The 19,430-nt window shown below is 42.7% G+C and overlaps 1 protein-coding gene across 1 annotated transcript in view; it reads left to right on the top strand.

Annotated features, from left to right (window-relative positions):
- Nucleotides 1-19,430, top strand: part of STPG2 (sperm tail PG-rich repeat containing 2) — a 759,671-nt gene that overhangs the window by 96,357 nt on the left and 643,884 nt on the right. Inside the window, exon 7 of the mRNA XM_075609709.1 lies at nucleotides 32-143. Within this exon, the coding sequence (XP_075465824.1) occupies nucleotides 32-143 (112 nt within the window). The remainder of the gene's footprint in view (nucleotides 1-31; nucleotides 144-19,430) is intronic.

Genomic DNA, 19,430 nt, shown 5'->3' on the forward strand with positions numbered 1-19,430 from the left:
ACTCATAAATCTTTCTTTGAACTTTCTAAAGGGAAAGTGCGCTGCATTATGAGAATGTCAACTCCAAGAAGGAAGACAAGAAGAAATATGAGCCATTCATTCCACGGTATCACGAAGTAATCGCATTACAGGAAGAAAAGAAGGTAAAGTCAATTTGCCTGTTCATAGTTCTTAAATAAAATCATTTACTGTGAGAGTGGAACTCATGAATTCCAAACCCATGTGATTAAAATGAAACCAAATGGCTGCAACAGGCAATGTATTAGTACAGGGAGAAAAATAGTTTCCCAAAAGAAAAAGATCAATCTTCAGCTCATCTAACATGCATTTTTACTTAATTCTCTCAAAGGCTCACACTGATTTGCCTTAGTTGATCAGGACACGCAAAGGCAAAAACAGTGCTTGTGTGGCATTAGTCCAACTAATACACCTCTTATCCAACTGAAAAATACACTAATAGGCAGGTTTTATTTAGGCAGCTCTGTAAACTTGGTGGGGGAAGGAAAAAGGAATGTTATTATTTAATATGACTAAGACACATTTTCCATTAACAGATAATGTTCTATACTTATGTAACCCATGTCCCCCCCCCACCCGCCCCCGGTCGCAGATTTGACCTCTAGGGTGTAGTGAGGGCTGGCTACATGTACTATGGTGGTGCATACCTGCTTGGAACAGGAGGGCCTGAGTCTCCCGCGTTGGTGTGGGGTATGACAGGGCCAGGCTTCTGGGGTATATGCCTTCATCTTTAGTGGTGGTGGTGCAGAGCCTCCATTCTCTGGCGAAACCTAGGGGATAGGTTGGAATCTTCCCAGAGAAGCCCTGGTCCCAGGGCGAGAGATTCCAATCTCACACAGTCTTTATATAAAACAGCAATGTCTTTATTGTCCTAATATCGCACACAGCATCAGTTCATTTCACAGCAACAAGTCATGGCAGTACACAGGGTCCTGACCGCCTCTCCTTTTCCTCCAGGAATGTACCCCTGCAGGATGGCTGTAATGGGGCCTCAATACCCCTACCTCCACCCAAGGGTAGGCCCTCTGGGTGAGGTTAGATCTCCCCCCTCACCCCAATCTGCAGGGTGAGGGGCATTGGTCCACCGCACTTAGTGCTATCAGCTCTACTCAGTATAGCTGAGTGTCTTCTCTCCTGTCTCCTTGAAACTCCCAAACCATGCTCTCTCTGCTCCAGCACTCTCCACTCTCTTGGTTCAACTCTTGCACAAATGCCAGGGCAGGGCTCCTCACAGACACTCTCCAGCTCCCAGGGCAGAACTCCACTTCACTCATCTCCTCCCTCACACACAGGAGCAGCCCACTAAATAGATACAGCCCTGCCCCTCATGATGTCAGCAGGACCTCGCCTATGTCTCAGGCCTGCCACAGAGTCAGGAGCCTACCTCTATCACTCAAGGCAGGACTTGGTGGGGGGAAAACCCATGATTACTACTGGCGCCTGCCCTTAACAGGACTTACTCCAGTAGGAGAAAGATATGTAGCCCACTATTTCTTACCGGGGCTACACTAATTATTTCTATCCATGTATACCCAGTTGTGGACGTACCTTTTTGCTGCCTGTAGGCGTTATGACGTCACAGCGGTATGTGATGCTGCATTGTCATGGCAACGCAAACTCACATCGTCATCTGATGTTGCAATGTCATTTGATGTCGGGTCGCCATGATGACGCAACGCTTCAGGAGGGGGCCTGCTCCGAAAAAGCGCACACACACACCAATTGCTTCCCCAAAGAATTGCCGTCGCCGCCCCCAAAAATTGCTGCTCTATACTATAGCTTAGTCAGCTTATGGGAAATCCGCCCCTGTGGATACCCTAAATACTAACACAAAGACCATTGACAGACTTGCAAAGTTTATTTTGTGTGGTGCTTTATCCTGCTTTCTTCTGGCCCTTAATAATAATAATAATAATAATATCAAAACGGTGATAGTAAAGTCCTTTTTAAAATAGAGTTTGCTCTGCTGGTGTTTATAATGGTTTAAAAGACAGCTGCAATTATTAAGAAGTTCATTTATTTCTATTTCTATGTTCACTACAAAAATAAGATTTAGGGCCTCATGTATTATGTTCCAAAACGGGCAATCACAGTATTGCAGTAAGCCGAGAAATGCCACTCACGTGACTGGCAGCTTTTAGTCGATTTTATGGAATATATTAAATCAAGCCCTTACATGGTAATCGGCAAAAAATGGGAAATGCATCCCTAGTGGTGCCACAAAAACTTGGTGAAGCACATCAATGAGTAGGCATATAAAAAAGTGTGTGAAGAACTGTAATATAGGGTCCAAATAAGGGAAAAGTTCAGAACCTTCATGAATAGGCAATGTTCTAGGCAAAGGTTATTGTCCATCTATTTAGCCCAGTTGTTTGTGGAATGATGCGGCAGCCAACTCATCAGATGTAAACTACGGAGGAGGATGTCAAAGAAGGGGGGGAAGGAAAACATAACTCCAGCTGCCCACGAGTGAGCCCCGCGTTAACGGAGCTCCCTCCTGTGAGCATGAGTATCACTTCACCCTGCTCCATGTGTATGAGTGGCAAACCGTAACCACATTGTCTAAAAACCATATGTGGATCAGCTGTGTGCCGAAGTTTGTAACAGTACTCACGAAACAGCTCGCCTGCCTGCTTCCAATATACATGCTTCAATCCCGGTAGAAGATGTAATGATGTTTATTTATTTATTTATAAAATATTTTACCAGGAAGTAATACATTGAGAGTTACCTCTCGTTTTCAAGTATGTCCTGGGCACAGAGTTAAGACAAATAATACATGTTTACAAATAGTTACATAATGAGCAGGGTATACATTATATACAAGACATTGCATGCACAGTTGAATATAATTTGTATTATGGGCGTATGAAACAGTTACAGACCACATTAAAATGTGTGACAGCCTTAGATTTGAAAGAACTTAGACTGGTGGTGGATGTAAGAGTCTCTGGTAGGTTGTTCCAGTTTTGGGGTGCACGGTAAGAGAAGGAGGAACGGACGGATACTTTGTTGAGCCTTGGGACCATGAACAGTCTTTTGGAGTCAGATCTCAGATGATAAGTGCTGCATGTGGTAGGGGTGAGGAGCTTGTTCAGGTAGCTGGGTAGCTTGCCCATAAAGAATTTGAAGGCAAGACAGGAAAGGTGAACTTTGCGCCTAGACTCGAGTGATGACCAATCTAGTTCTTTGAGCATTTCGCAGTGATGTGTGTTATAGTTGCATTGGAGAACAAAACGACAAATTGAGTTGTAGAGGGTGTTAAGTTTGCTAAGGTGGGTTTGAGGTGCCGAGCCATATACTATGTCTCCATAGTCAATAATTGGCATTAGCATCTGCTGTGCGATACGTTTTCTGACCAGGAGACTTAGGGAGGATTTGTTCCTGTAAAGTACCCCTAGTTTGGCATAGGTCTTGGTTGTCAGGGTATTAATGTGCATCCCGAATGTTAAGTGGGAGTCAAACCATATGCCAAGGTATTTAAAACTAGTAACAGGAGTTAGGGTGGTGTTAGTGTTGGTTGTAATCTGGAGCTCAGTCGCTGGAAGCTTTAAAAATGTAGTCTTGGTCCCAAACACCATTGTTACAGTCTTGTCAGTGTTTAAAAACAGTTTGTTTTGGGAAATCCAGTTTTCGAGTCTCAAAAAGTCAGACTGAAGTATGTGTTGAAGGTCAGAGAGGCTATGGCTATGTGCATATAGGATTGTGTCATCTGCATACATGTGTATTGAGGCTTCCTGACAAGCTGTGGGGAGATCATTGATGAACACTGAGAAGAGTAGGGGCCCCGGGACAGAGCCTTGTGGGACACCACAGGTGATAGGCAGGGGGTTAGAGTTAGAGCCAGAGATGGACACATGTTGGGATCTACCTGATAGGGAGGACTGAAACCAGTTTAAAGCATGGTTCCCTATTCCAGTGCTCTGGAGTTTGTTGAGCAGGATAGCATGATCAACAGTATCAAAAGCCTTTCCAAAATCTAGGAATACTGCACCAGTGAGTTGACCCCGTTCCATTCCACACTGGATTCCATTGCAAACATTTAGCAGGGTAGTTACGGTAGAGTGTTTGGGGCGAAAGCCAGATTGGAATTGGCTAGGGAAATTTGTCTTGTTATCGTAATCGCTTAATTGGGAGTGGACACATTTTTCCATGACTTTGGATAGGATTGGGAGAAGGGAGATTGGTCTGTAGTTTGAGACAGTTTTTTTGTCCCCACTTTTGAAGATTGGGACAACTCTAGCAGCTTTCGAGGTCTTGGGGATATGGCCAGCAGACAGGATAGAGTTGACTATGGAAGCAATTGGTTTGGCAATTGCTGGGGCACCAAGTCTTAGGAACCTAGATTGTAGTAAGTCAGGTCCACATTGGCTGCTTAGTTTTAATTTGAGAAGCGCTTGTGTAATCTCCTCTTCGGATACTGGGCCAAATTGAAAATTGTGGGCAATGTTGGGAGGGGGTGGGGCTATAGGGGTACTCCCAGGATGAGATTCAGGTTTGTTGTTTGGGCTGCGTTTTGCTAATAAGTTAGTAGCACACCCCACAAAGTAGTCATTGAATGCATTTGCAATGTCGGTGGGTTTTGTCAGAGTAATATCGCCCTTAGTGATATTTCTTGGCTGTTGGTGGTTAGAAGGCTGGAGTATGTTGTTGATAACCTTCCAGAAGTTAGCTGGGTTTGATGTGTTCTGGAGGAGATTGTCAGAGTAATATTGTGCTTTTGCATGCCTTGTTTGCCTTGTGCACACGTTCCGCAAGCATCTATAGTGATTGAGATCCTTGGTAGTGCCAGTTATTTTGTGGCTTTTCCACAAGGCATCCCTGAACTGGTAGAGTGCTATAAGGTCAGGTGTAACCCATGAAAGGTGCCCCCCCCGTACCCTTATTCTGCGTAGTGGAGCATGGGTATCACAGAGTTTTAAGAACTCAGATTGGAAATAGTCAAGCGCAGAATCAGGGTCAGGAATTAAATCGATTCTGTGCCAAGGGCAGTTGGTAAGGTCAACCAGAAACTGTTGTAGGCTAAAGTTTCTGAATGTTCTAGTGAGGAGAACTTTAGGGCTTCATTGGGGCGGTTTAATTTTCCTTACATAGTACACTATTGCATGGTCACTGAAAATGTCAGGAAGGATGCCAGAGGATTGGATCCTGCTGGGATTTGAGGAGAGAATCCAGTCCAGCAAGGAATGGTTATGCGATTTCAGGTTTGTTCATGTGGGTTGGGAAATGAGTTGCGATAGGTGAAGCGACTTGATTTGTGTGTGGATTTTGTGGTTTTAGTGTCAAGCCAATTGAAGTTGAAATCCCCAAGAACTAGCAGCTCACTCTTCTCATTTTGAGAGGAAATGGAGCCAAGAAACTGGGTGATATCAGTTAGGGATTGTAGAGGGGCTTTAGTGGGCGGTAGATGCCAGCAATCAGGACGAGCTTAGAGAAGGGGAGGCAGATTCTGCCAACTAGGATTTCAAAAGAGGTTGGTCTTGGGGGGCAGTTTACCAGTGCAAATTGTAAGGTGTCTGCAATATAAAATAACACCCCTCCTCCTCTCTTTGACCTATGTCTCCTAAAAATGGAGTATCCCTGAATGGCAATATGTGCATCAGGGGTTTTAGGGGTTATCCATGTTTCTGTAAGAACGATGGCTTTGGGTTTATGCATAAGGCACCATGCTCTTAGTTCATCCAGTTTGGGCAGCAGACTCCGGATATTTATATGGGCGACAGATAGCCCTTTTTGGAATTTGAATGGGGTATTCTCATGGGTATGGGACAGAGCTGAAGTGGGAGGCCCTGGGTTAGGTTCAATATCACCTGCTAAAGAGAGTAATAGTATGAGTAGAAATTTGAGTAGTTGTTTGCAAGTTGTTACTTTATGATGTTTGCCATTTGAGTGTGAAGTGGTTGGAGTGCTGGTTTTCAGGGTTCTCCACCAACATTCAGTGAGATAGTGCAAGGCTTTTGATTAGTCCAGGGTGTATGGTGATGTTGGGCGTGGGCCAGGAGGGGGGAGTGTGCAGTGGATAGAGAGAATAACATTTCAATGAGGCCACGAGCAAGAACAAAGTGGAGGTAAAAAGCAGGTTCATTATGCCAGAGGTAGGTAATGCTGCATGGAGCGGATTTGAGCGAAATGTGTGTGTGCGCAGACTAAACAGCAGGGATCATAGTGTGGTCAGAATAGCCCACCGTTTGTTGCCAAGTGTAGAAGAGTTTGCAGTACATCCAGTCCCCAGTCACCTCTAGTCAAACTATAGTCTAACTATATATATCACTTAAAAGCTCACTTTAAATGCCTCACTAATGCCAATGCAGTGCCTGCTAAATGCAGGAGAGGTATTGGTTTTATACAGCTAAAACAGTCACATGACCCTGCCCCTCCCCAATAAATCAGCTTGTTCCAGTTGGTCAATTAACAGCACAGAGTTAAGAGGGGAAAAAAAAAAAAACACCTTTTGATATTCAAACATACAAAAATGATCAATGCTTAAGGCCGCTGAGTAAATCTTTTAAACAGGACTTGCACATCAAGGGACATACCAAAATGATCAATGCTTAAGGCCACTGAGTAAATCTTTTAAACAGGACTTGCACATCAAGGGACATACCAAAATGATCAATGCTTAAGTCCGCTGAGTAAATCTTTTAAACAGGACTTGCACATCAAGGGACATACCAAAATGATCAATGCTTAAGGCCGCTGAGTAAATTTTTTAAACAGGACTTGCACATGAAGGGGCGTATGATGTGGTAGTAGAGAGAGACTAGGCACCGCAAAAAAGAAAAAGGGCTGGAGGCAAGTAGAAATTTAATTTTTTAATAGGCATAAGAGCCACACAAAGACACAAAAAAAGGTCCTCTGGCGCGTTGTTTCTCGTCTTCATGGTGAGAAATGAGTCAGAGGACTTTTTTTTGTACCATGATACCATGTATCATTTAATTTATTTTGCTGTGTTTCATAGCCGACTACCTCAATTATCTCCATCAGGATGGGATGGTAAGAATCTGATTTCATTGGTAAAATACGTTTCTGATTGAATAAATAAATTATTTATTATTGCATCCCGCTTATTTTTAAGATCTCTTTTTTTTTTGTGAATATACACAAAAATAGATGACATAACCCGGCGCTAATATATGTGAAAAAAACAAAAATGAAAAAATATTGTGTATATAGTCCCAAATGGTGCCAAGTGATGAAATGATAGTTCAATGGTTACAACCTTAAAAGTCCGGTTGGGCACAGATTCAGTTCACAGTTCATCAAAACAGATGGTTCTTCTCATATGTTGTACTTGATCCTGCATATTAAAGATATCAAGCAGAGAACAAACATTGCGCAGTATATTGAGACAAGCAATATTATTTCAAAATATAGGTGTGTATCTGAATTGCCTACTTACTAGAAGTGGCTAGATCACATGCAGGGGAGAGAATCTGTTCTTTAAACCTTCTTTCCTGGAAGCCTCTTGATGTCGCACGAACCCCTCGTGGTGTTCCTGGCCTCCGTGGGTATAGAAGGGATCTTTCTGCAGCCCCTGTCTTTAGAAATCCTGTACCTCTTACTCCGTTTAGGGAACAAAAAGAAGAAGGACAGAGGATTGCGCAGCACAATAAATCTTTAATGGCACTTGCCCAAAACCACAATGAAATACTCACAAAAGAAGGTGAGTTAAAATGCAATAAAAAGGTGCTCGGCCCAGCACACACACACAGCCGCCTGAGTCACTGGTAGTCCGCTCCGGTACCGCGTGTACCTCGCGTGTATCCGGCGCTCTAGTGTGACGTCACTATCTTCCGTAAGACTCGCGGCTGGGATGACTGGGACACTGCTCCTTTGGCTCCTCCCTACGCGTTTCGTGACGGGGAACGTCACTTCGTCAGTAAGTAGGCAATTCAGATACACACCTATATTTTGAAATAATATTGCTTGTCTCAATATACTGCGCAATGTTTGTTCTCTGCTTGATATCTTTAATATGCAGGATCAAGTACAACATATGAGAAGAACCATCTGTTTTGATGAACTGTGAACTGAATCTGTGCCCAACCGGACTTTTAAGGTTGTAACCATTGAACTATCATTTCATCACTTGGCACCATTTGGGACTATATACACAATATTTTTTCATTTTTGTTTTTTTCACATATATTAGCGCCGGGTTATGTCATCTATTTTTGTGTATATTTAAATTAGTTAGAGATAATAGAGATGTCTCAATAGATCACCAGGCTGCTTAGTCTAGTTAGTGCACAGCACTGTAGTAATAGCATTAGGTTTAGCGCTTTAAACAGTTCATTTGTATTTCAATTTTTTTTTTGTGATTTAAATTTCCACTTCCATTCTAGGCATATTGGGTGTAATCACGTCTGCAAATGAATTGATTCCTAAATAGTAAATTTGAGGAGGTTTGACAACAATTGTTTAAAACAACATAAAGGTACTAATTTGCAGTAGGTGGGACCTGACAGCATAGATATCCTGCTAATATAAGAGCTAGTGCTTCAGTAAATAACTTATTGGGATTCCCTCACTGGGATTGCATGTTTTTGCACTTATTATTTGGTATAACTTTGTTTACATAGCTGTACCAGTGGAAATTTTGACATGGATCATTTTTCTAAACAACTTGATGTAAAATACACTGAGTTTATTATACAGATTTTAGGGGGGCACGGCAGTTACAAAAGCACCGCGCTATTCAGCGCGAGGCCTCTGTAAATTCACTTACCAGACCTTGGGTCCATGCGTCTCCCTGGCGACAGGCGTCAAATGACGCTGCAGGGTCATATGATGTGACGTCACATGACTCCGCGGCGTCATTTGATGCCGCCTTCAACGTAAAGGGGGGGCGCGACCCAGGGGCAGAGTAGACAGGGGTGGCGCAGCCAAGGAAGTTTGCGCACACCTGATCTACAGTATACATACAGTGGCTCACTATATACACAGTGTGTATATGTATGTGTGTGTATATATATATATATTTTTTTTTCATGTAGAGGTATCAGTGCCGTGTTAACCGAGCTTAAATAATAAAAAATAAATAGACGATACCGTTCTGTGGCTAACGAAATGCTTATATTTGTGCGAGCTTTCGAGATATACTGATCTCTTCCGGTTACAATGAATAAAGCAAGCAAAGGGTTTACATAAAAACAGTTTCTCCCTTTGATTGTTTTATTCATTGTAACACCGCTGGAATTAAGATGTTAAGTAGCAGACAGGTGTTGCTAATCAAATGCCCTTGATTAATTGATCATCAGCAAGTGTGATCACCTATATAAAAGCCGAAGTTTTAGCAGTTTGCTGGTCTGGAGCATTCAGGTGTGTGTTAACACAATGCCAAGGAGGAAAGACATCAGCAATGATCTTAGAGAAGCAAATGTTGCTGCCCATCAATCTGGGAAAGATTATAAGGCCATTTCCAAACAATTTAAAGTCCATCATTCTACAGTGAGAAAGATTATTCAAAAGTGGAAAACATTCAAGACAATTGCCAATCTTCCCAGGAGTGGACATCCCAGCAAATTCACCCCAAGGTTAGACCGTGCAATGCTCAGAGAAATTGCAAAATACCAAAGAGTTACATCTCAGACTCTACAGGCTTCAGTTAGCATGTTAAATGTTAAAATTCATGACAGTACAATTAGAAAAAGAGTGAATAATTATGGTTTGTTTGGAAGGGTTGCCAGGAGAAAGCCTCTTCTCTCTAAAAAGAACATGGCAGCACGGCTTAGGTTTGCAAAGTTGCATCTGAACAAACCACAAGACTTCTGGAACAATGTTCTTTTGACAGACAAGATCAAAGTGGAGATGTTTGGCCATACCTCATACCAACTGTCAAGCAACGTGGTGGAGGGGTGATGATTTGGGCTTGTTTTTGCAGCCACAGGACCTGGGAACCTTGCAGTCATTGAGCCGACCATGAACTCCTCTTTATACCAAAGTATTCTAAAGTCAAATGTGAGGCTATCTGTCCGACAGCTAAAGCTTGGCCGAAATTGTGTCATGCAACAGGACAATGATCCCAAGCACAGCAGCAAATCCACAACAGAATGGCTGAAAAAGAAAAGAATCAAGGTGTTGCAATGGCTCAGTCAAAGTCCAGACCTCAACCCGATTGAAATGCGGTGGCTGGACCTTAAGAGAGCTGTACATAAACAAATGCCCACAAACCTCAATGAACTGAAGCAACGTTGTAAAGAAGAGTAGGCCAAAATTCCTCCACAACGATGTTAGAGACTGATAAAGTTATACAGAAAACGATTACTTCAAGTTATTGCTGCTAAAGGTGGTTCTACAAGCTATTGAACCATAAGGTGTACTTAATTTTTATGTCCTGATATGTAAAACCATGGAATTCAAAGAGGGTGTACTTTCTTTTTCACATGACTGTATGTATGTATGTATGTATATATATATATATATATATATATATATATATATATATATATATATATATATACATACATACATATTTAACATATTAAATTGTGGCGAGCTACTATTGGCCCAAGCAGCACAAGTGTGGTACTAGGTGGCGAGTAGATTTGTCGACCACTGTGTATATACAGAGGCGACACGTTTTATTCTAAGTCGGCTAGAGCCGCAAGCCGGGAGGTTTCCCGGCTTTCTAAACGAATCCCCTCGGCGTGCCGCGTCACCGATGCGCGGTCACGCTTCATCGGGTGCGTGCGCGCCATGCGCGCGTGCCCAGGGCTCCCCGAAGGGAGCCCTGGTGTCCTCTAATGTGGGGGACGACGGTGGGGGGCTCCGGGGGTCCCGGAGAGGGGAGGGGGGTGCCTCGATTGGAGGACCGATCCTCCGAGGCTCCGGCGCGCGCACGGGACACCCCGGCGCACGCCCAGTTTCTGTCGCGCCCGAGACCAGGCAAAAGTTAGAATAAACTCGGCCGCGACAGTATATATACAGTGGTCGACAAATCACCAAAAAATCTACTCGCCGAACAAAAAAATCTACTCGCCGAACAAAAAAATCTACTCGCCACCTAGTACCAAACGTGTGCTGCTTCGGCCAATAGGCGCTCGCCACGATGTTAAATCCACTCGCCCGGGGCTTGCAAATGTATAGGTTTGTCGAACACTGTATATATATATATATATATGAAGGAACAAAAATTGTAGCGCCAGAGTAGAACTGCAAGTGCAATATAACCTAATAGGTGACTAAATTGTATGAAGTTAATTATGTGATTATGGTGCAAAAAATAAAATAAAAGTGAAATATAAATTAATAAAAATGGAATTACATTTATATATCAATTAGCTAAATATTGAACCACAAAAAACTTGATATAAAAAAGTGCAAAAGTGCAAAAAAAGGAAAGATAAAGTCCAACGAGTCCTTTAAATGTTAGTCCATGAATTGAGGTAAATGATGCTGACAAAGGGGTTCTCCGGCTGCTCTCACATGGGATAAACCACATCCAGGAATATCTACAAACAGAAAAAGAGAGAGAGCGCACGCCCCATAGCATAACACTGTGTATTTAATATGAAAAAAGGGGAAGAGATTTTCATATTAAATACACAGTGTTATGCTATGGGGCGTGCGCTCTCTCTCTTTTTCTGTTTATATATATATATATATACACAGCGGTCGACAAATCTACTCGCCACCTAGTACCACACTTGTGCTGCTTGTGCCAATAGTAGCTCGACACAATGTTACATCCACTCGCCCGGGGCGTGCAAATGTATAGGTTTGTCGAACACTGTATATATATATATATATATATATATATATATATATATATATATATATATATATATATATAAAATCCCTTGCTGCAGTGGAAGTGCAGTGTGCTGGGTAATAATGGTGAAAGGCGGGGTTGCAGACCTGCCTAAGACATGCAGATGAGCATACAGTTGTATTTACATTTGCATATTTGCTTTGCTTTGGAGGGTTTTTGTCACTTTTTTTACTCACCATAACTGAACTCAGTATTATGGTAGGCCCCATCCTTTTGCTTCTCTGCATACCCAGTTAACCAACCCCACACTGATGAGACCCATTAAGGTCGAAACAGCTGTCTGTGAGTGGGTTTTCTGGGTATGCACCTTAACCCTGGCTGTGCTCAAAGCTGTGACCATGCAGCAAGCTTAAGCCTATAGGGAACCATGTAAAAAATGGTTTTTGAAGCAAAAAGTGGCACTGTGTGCTCATTTGCATGTCATTTCCCAGAATCCCTTGCTGCAGTGGAAGTGCTGTGTGCTGGGTGATAATGGTGAAAGGCGGGATTGCAGACCTGCCTAAGACATGCAGATGAGCATACAGTTGTATTTACATTTATACATATATATATACATATATATATATATATATATATATTATATATATATATATATATATATATATATAGTCAGATAAGGCAGTTGGCACTCCAATAGGTGCTGGTAAGCCACAGGTGCACGTCCCATATAGAGAATGTAGTTATACGTTACCGTTCCAAGGATTGGTAAACAAAATAAAAATTAATTAAAATTAATAAATCACTAATACACTTTGATTTTCAACATTGAGTGCTGTCTCTTGTTTACCAATCCTTGGAACGGTAACGTACAGTATAACTATATATATATATATATATATATATATATATATATATATATATAGGCACAGCGCACCAGAGTGAATGGCAGAAGGTGTACTGTATTTAAAAAATGCACAAACATATATCACAACTCACATGAAAAAAAGTTAAAATTACTCCTGATGAAGCTCTCCTGTACGAAATGCATTGCGGTTGTCACACTACCTATCTCACGTCATAACGCATATGGTGGTTTGGAATCTTTCGTTCAGTTGTGAACAGCTCAGCTGCTTGGAAGTGTGTAGCGGAGGTTACCCCATGTTGGCGTTCACGCGCCTGCCGCATGCAGGACGTCTCAGCGGTGGATCAGCTGCTGAGCCCTTAGTCTGATCTCCCCTCTTCCCAAGTGCTGCAAGCTGATGTCCGGGGACCTAGAGCAGTTTCCAGCTCTCACCCGGGACTGCAAGGAGCTCATTTTAACTTTATTTCATGTGAGTTGTGATATGTTTTTTTTTTTTTTTAATACACCTCTGCCATTCACTCTGGTGCGCTGTGCTTTTTTTTCATTTGTTGAAGATCTATCTGGATCACCTGGAGAGAGATCAGAGCCCCCTCTTTGGTTTAAGCAGCAAGGAAGTGGATAGACATGTAATATCTTTTAAGTTGAAACCCTCATTTGGATAGTCTGCTCAATTGGGACTTTTTCTGTACATATATATCAACTAAACATAGAAGAGCACACAGAGACATCTCTCATAGTGTATATGATTTATTCCACAAAAATAGAACAGCACGGCACAGACTCATAGCCCCTGAGGAAGTGAGAGATCTTCACGATACGCGTAGGGTGATCCAGCGAATGTGTTGATTGTGGAAATTCTTGGCAGCTATCTTGGTGGTAAAAGTAAGGATGTTTGCTGCACATCAAAGAAAAAGAACAATAACTTGTGATACATTTACCGATGCTCCTTAGTCCCAGGGAAGACCTGCATTTCATCCAATATATCCAATGTAATTAATGGACAAGGGCACACGGATTTCAATCATAAAGAACTTATTGTGCCATAGAACACACAACGTTTTGGCCTGCTGGCCTTTCTCAAATGAAATGGCATTGACTAATGCAGGGGTGCGCAAAGCAGGGGGTGCAAGATTTTTCTGGGGGGCCGAGGCGGCTGCAGAGGCCCCACGGTGTACCCCAAGGCATTTAAATTAAATGCCGTGGATCGCGTGAAGCCTCTGCATCATCAATTTACCTTGACTCTGCCGGCGTCAGGACTTGTCTCTGTGGCAACGCAGTATCAAATGACTCAGTGGGGTCATGTGACATCACACGGCAAAACGGATTTAAATTACGCTGCGGGTCACGTGGCGTCATTTGACGCCGCATCAAGGTAAGGGGGGGGCACGAGCACCAGAGGAGGCAAGGCAGGGGGTGCAGCAGCAAAGGTTTGCGCTCTCCTTGACTAGTGAACAAAGATACATGCATTAAATAGTTCCTAAATTACAGCACCCATGTACAATTTCTGTGTTCCTAATCTGCTAATCAGGTTCTGCAGTGTTGAATTATCTGGCTCCAACCTCTAAAGGGGAGCGTATTCCATCTCCATAAGGGTTGACATCTCCGGCATCCAATCACCTCGTCCGGTGTCAGAAACACGTCAGACACACGTGAGGACGCACCGCGCACACTCCCAGGAGCCAGCTGGATATCGGAAGGAACCATGGTGTATGAGATGTGTGTAGATGTACATATAATGAAGACCGATATCTTCGCTTTATTGTGCCTGTATTGAGCACTATAAGTGCAGCCTTAGGGAGTTCACTTTTCAGTCCCTCACAATATATGTGTGTGTGTGTGTGTTTGTGTGTGTGTGTGTGTGTGAAAGAATAAAAAGCGCTACAAAAAACTAATTTCAAGCTGACAATATCACAATAATTCGTGAATATAATACACAATAAACATATACCGGGGGAGGTGCTACCAGTAAATTGCTTTCCCTATTCCAATGCTGCTAATTAGGTCCCCGGCCCCACAAAGTCGAGAGGATTTGGATGATGTAGATGACCTAGGTGCAAAGAAAAGGAAAAGAGGGATTGGGAAAAAACATAGTGCATCATGTCTGCAATACGTTTTCAAAATAGGTGAGAGATGCACTTACAGTACTGCAGGATAGGGAATTAAGGCTTTTCTCCTGTACCCCTGGAACTCGATCTTTCACATGAAACCATGAACTGTGATTTTCTATTCTCCAAGATAGTATAACAATGATGAAATAACCAAGCCTTTCTCCAAACACACTGGGACCAAATTGTAATGAATTCAGGAACCGGGAATTAAACCCAATCTGCTTGCAATTAGGAAAATAGATGATAACTTCTTATACCAATGTAGGTCAGAGATTCATAAGGAGCATAGGTAGTGTATTTCTATTAATTAAAAATGTATACTGTATAAAGCCGGAATTGCAAATATCAGGACACATAAAAATGCAAAGATTTGCATAAATAGTAGGATATATTGTAGTGGGTCAATTCAGCTATATGTCTGGTAGAGTATATACCAATGCCCAATAACAACAATATCAGAGTCCCTTAGAGCTATATTACCTCAGCTTATGTGCAGGGTAAGGGAAAAAGGATATCCCATGTGAGCGTGGTGCCTCCGTCAGAAAGTGTCTTTAGATTGTCCTCCTTCCTTCGTCTACACTGACACTCTTCTGGGTGGTGGAATTGGGGCAGTATGTCCCTGTACCTGACGGTACAGAAGATATATATATATATATATAGCTGTATGCTCATCTGCATGTCTTAGGCAGGTCTGCAACCCCGCCTTTCCCCATTATCACCCAGCATACAGCACTTCCACTGCAGCAAGGGATTCTGGGAAATGACATGCAAATGAGCACACAGTGTCACTTTTTGCCTCAATAACCATTTTTAACATGGTTCCCTATAGGCTTAAGCTTGCTGCATGGTCACAGCTTTGAGCACAGCCAGGGTTAAGGTGCATACCCAGAAAACCACCCACAGACAGCTGTTTCGACCTTGATGGGTCTCATCAGTGTGGGGTTGATTTTACTGGGAATGCAAGAGAGGCTATGGGATAGGCTAAACCATAATACTGAGTTACGTTATGGTGAGTAAAAAAAGTGACAAAAACCCTCCACAGGAAAGCAAATTTGCAAATATAGCTGTATGCTCATCTGCATGTCTTAGGCAGGTCTGCAACCCCGCCTTTCCCCATTATCACCCAGCATACAGCACTTCCACTGCAGCAAGGGATTCTGGGAAATGACATGCAAATGAGCACACAGTGTCACTTTTTGCCTCAATAACCATTTTTAACATGGTTCCCTATAGGCTTAAGCTTGCTGCATGGTCACAGCTTTGAGCACAGCCAGGGTTAAGGTGCATACCCAGAAAACCACCCACAGACAGCTGTTTCGACCTTGATGGGTCTCATCAGTGTGGGGTTGATTACCCACACTGATGAGACCCATCAAGGTCGAAACAGCTAATGGGGAAAGGCGGGGTTGCAGACCTGCCTAAGACATGCAGATGAGCATACAGCTATATTTGCATATTTGTTTTCCTGTGGAGGGTTTTTGTCACTTTTTTTACTCACCATAACTTAACTCAGTATTATGGTTTAGCCTATCCCATAAGCCTCCCATAGCCTATCTCATAGCGCTTCTCGGCTTCTCGCTTCTCGGCCTTTTGGCTAAGATCAAGTGTAGTAGTCACACTTGGTCTGGTCATGGCCGGGAAGGCGGATATGTAGCCCGGGCTATCTTATCACGGCACCCCAGGAGTGGTTGACCTGGTGGAGTCATTTGCTGCACGCTGCACAGCACTTGACATTGCACGGATAATTTGCACACCCCTACATTTTCTACACTGGCACCCCTTATTGCCTTCCGCTGAGGGGTTCGCCACTATTTTTTTTACCCGCCAGGCTTCCGGGTCTGGCGTGCACTTGTGCACATTTTTTGTTGTTGTTTCGTTTGAGCACCTCCTGCACTGCATCACACAGCGCACTGGAGCACTCGCACCATCAATTTGTTTTTCCTTTTTTTTTGGGGTTATCAGTCACCTAATTTTCTTCGGAGAATGCAAGACTGTGTGCTGGTCGGTGGTCGCCATCCCTTGGGAGAAGATTGCGGTGGGCGAGTAGGCGTCAGCCGAAAGCCCTAAAGACTTGGACCCTGCTGCGGCGTCTGCTGCATTAGGAGGGAACAGGATGGATGTCGGATTCTTCGGATGACGACGTCGATGTAACATCAGAACTTTTCCTGGCCCTCGTGGCTGAAGAGGACTGACTATGTCATGGACTTGCAGCTCTCCGGAGCTTATAGTCACAAGTGGAGCGCACCTGATCTCACAGCGTGGATCACGAGCACGGTTTTTGAGGTGGAATCACTTTTTCACCACCCGGGCTACAAAAAAAAAAAAAAAAAAAAGCTGTCTGTGGGTGGTTTTCTGGGTATGCACCTTAACCCTGGCTGTGCTCAAAGCTGTGACCATGCAGCAAGCTTAAGCCTATAGGGAACCATGTTAAAAATGGTTATTGAGGCAAAAAGTGACACTGTGTGCTCATTTGCATGTCATTTCCCAGAATCCCTTGCTGCAGTGGAAGTGCTGTATGCTGGGTGATAATGGGGAAAGGCGGGGTTGCAGACCTGCCTAAGACATGCAGATGAGCATACAGCTATATTTGCAAATTTGCTTTCCTGTGGAGGGTTTTTGTCACTTTTTTTACTCACCATAACTTAACTCAGTATTATGGTTATATATATATATATATATATATATAGATATACATATATATATATATATATATATATATATATATATATATACATACATATACATATACACGCACACACGTGTGTGTGGGTGTGTGTTTGGCTCCAGAGAACATTAGATCAATAGTCCATGTGTTACGAACGCGCAGTTACTGCTGTGGACATTGGCGTCTGAGGTCATAGCCACGTGATCGTGGAAGTCAGACAGGTAATTCCAGCCCCGGAGAGGTGATTACACTGCTGTAGCAGCACTCGACCAAGCTGAGGAAAACAGAACTGCAGGAGTTAAGACCTGCAGGCACTGAGGATTCCAAGCAGAGAAGGAGCCAGCTGATCTGTACACTGATTGTCTGTGAGGTGACACACACCCACACTGCCTGATTTTATCAGCTATGTTGTAAGTAGACAATTTGCTATTTCTATAAAAAGTTGCTGTTTCATACTTCACTATTGTGGCCCTTTTTTCATTCTCTTTAGGATCAAAGAAAATTGGGACTTGGTTACTACCCAGAACACCTTCCGTGACACATTGTATATTATTTGATTAATTACTGATATTTTTATCTGCGCCTGTTATGCATTTTGTTATATATATATATATATATATATATATATATATATATATATATATATATATATATATATATATATATATATATATAAAAGACAAATTTCAGTAGCGCCACTCGTGAAACAAAGTGACAAATAAAACGTGCAAATATTGTGTATAATAGTAATGAAATTAAATATAATTAACAATCTACTGCACCGACACACTTTATTCGAGCAAATACCCGGTATGTACCTGGCAGATACCTGGAATGCGCCGCTCCTCACCTCTGACAAGCCCCGTTGCGTTTGCCTTCCCAGCCTGGGTTCATGCCTGGCTGACGGGCGGCTGATCTGTTAAATGATAATGATTAGGATTTAATAGGCTGCAATGCTACGCGTGTCTACCAGATGGCATAAATTCATGAATTGTAATGCAGTATATATATATATATACTGTGCAGTATTGCAGCCAGCGGGAATAAAATGCTTCAATCCCTGCCTGGAAAATACCTCAATGCACTCGGGCAGAAAACAGTCACAAACCTCAATACACCCGGGTATACCCGAATTCGTGGGACTAGCCGAGCTCGAATAAAGTGTGTCGCCAGTGTAACAATAAGAAGAAAAAAAAACCATGAATGTGAAAAAAAGTGTTAAAAATGTGAAAAAATAAAGAAAAACCGTGCCAATAATTATTAATAACATATATCAAACAGGGAAAAAAAAGGGGGGAAAACAAAAAATGGAAGAAAGTCCAACCCTGGGTACAAGTCCAATAGAAGTTCAGGAAAATTAGAATTGATGATCAGGGATCCACGGCTGCTCTCAGAAGGAATAACCAATTCCAGCAGGAAAACTATAGAAAGAGAAGAACAGAGAGCGCACGTCCCATAGTGTAAAACAGTACATTTAATCAATAAAAAGAAGACAAGGGGATTAAGAACACTTACAAAAGTGCAAGATATAAAAGCAATTTGTGATATAATCACCACCAACAAGGCCACACCGTCCTGGAACACATCAGCTATTGGTTAGTCCCTCCGGTTCACCTCCAGCAATATTCAGATGATCGCAAATAGTGTCTCTTTGGCTCAATGCTGTTTGGAGTTTTTTCAGCCTCAGATCAGCTCCATGCGCTCTCCGGCCGTAAAGCGCACTCTGCGTGATGACATAATGTCGTAATTGCGTGCCCTGACGCGTTTCATCATGACAGTGACTTTATCAAAGGGAATAACAACTAGGGGGAGGGCTCGGTATTTATAGGCTCATCTATACAAAGAGGAGTGGCGCCGGAGCAGCCAGAGGCCAATCGTCAGTGCCCATGTATGAAACCATTATCATAAATAGATAGGAGTGTATACATAGCAGAAGCGAATCGTTTATTGGGTGATGGGATGTCCTATATACTTCTGCATAGAGATCCAATGGATATCTATCAAAAGGATTTAAAAATCTTTCTCCTAGAGGCACAACACATGGGGATAATCACAAAAGCAGAA

The sequence above is a fragment of the Ascaphus truei genome, chromosome 1 (genome assembly GCF_040206685.1).
Source record: "Ascaphus truei isolate aAscTru1 chromosome 1, aAscTru1.hap1, whole genome shotgun sequence".
Lineage (NCBI taxonomy): Eukaryota > Metazoa > Chordata > Amphibia > Anura > Ascaphidae > Ascaphus > Ascaphus truei.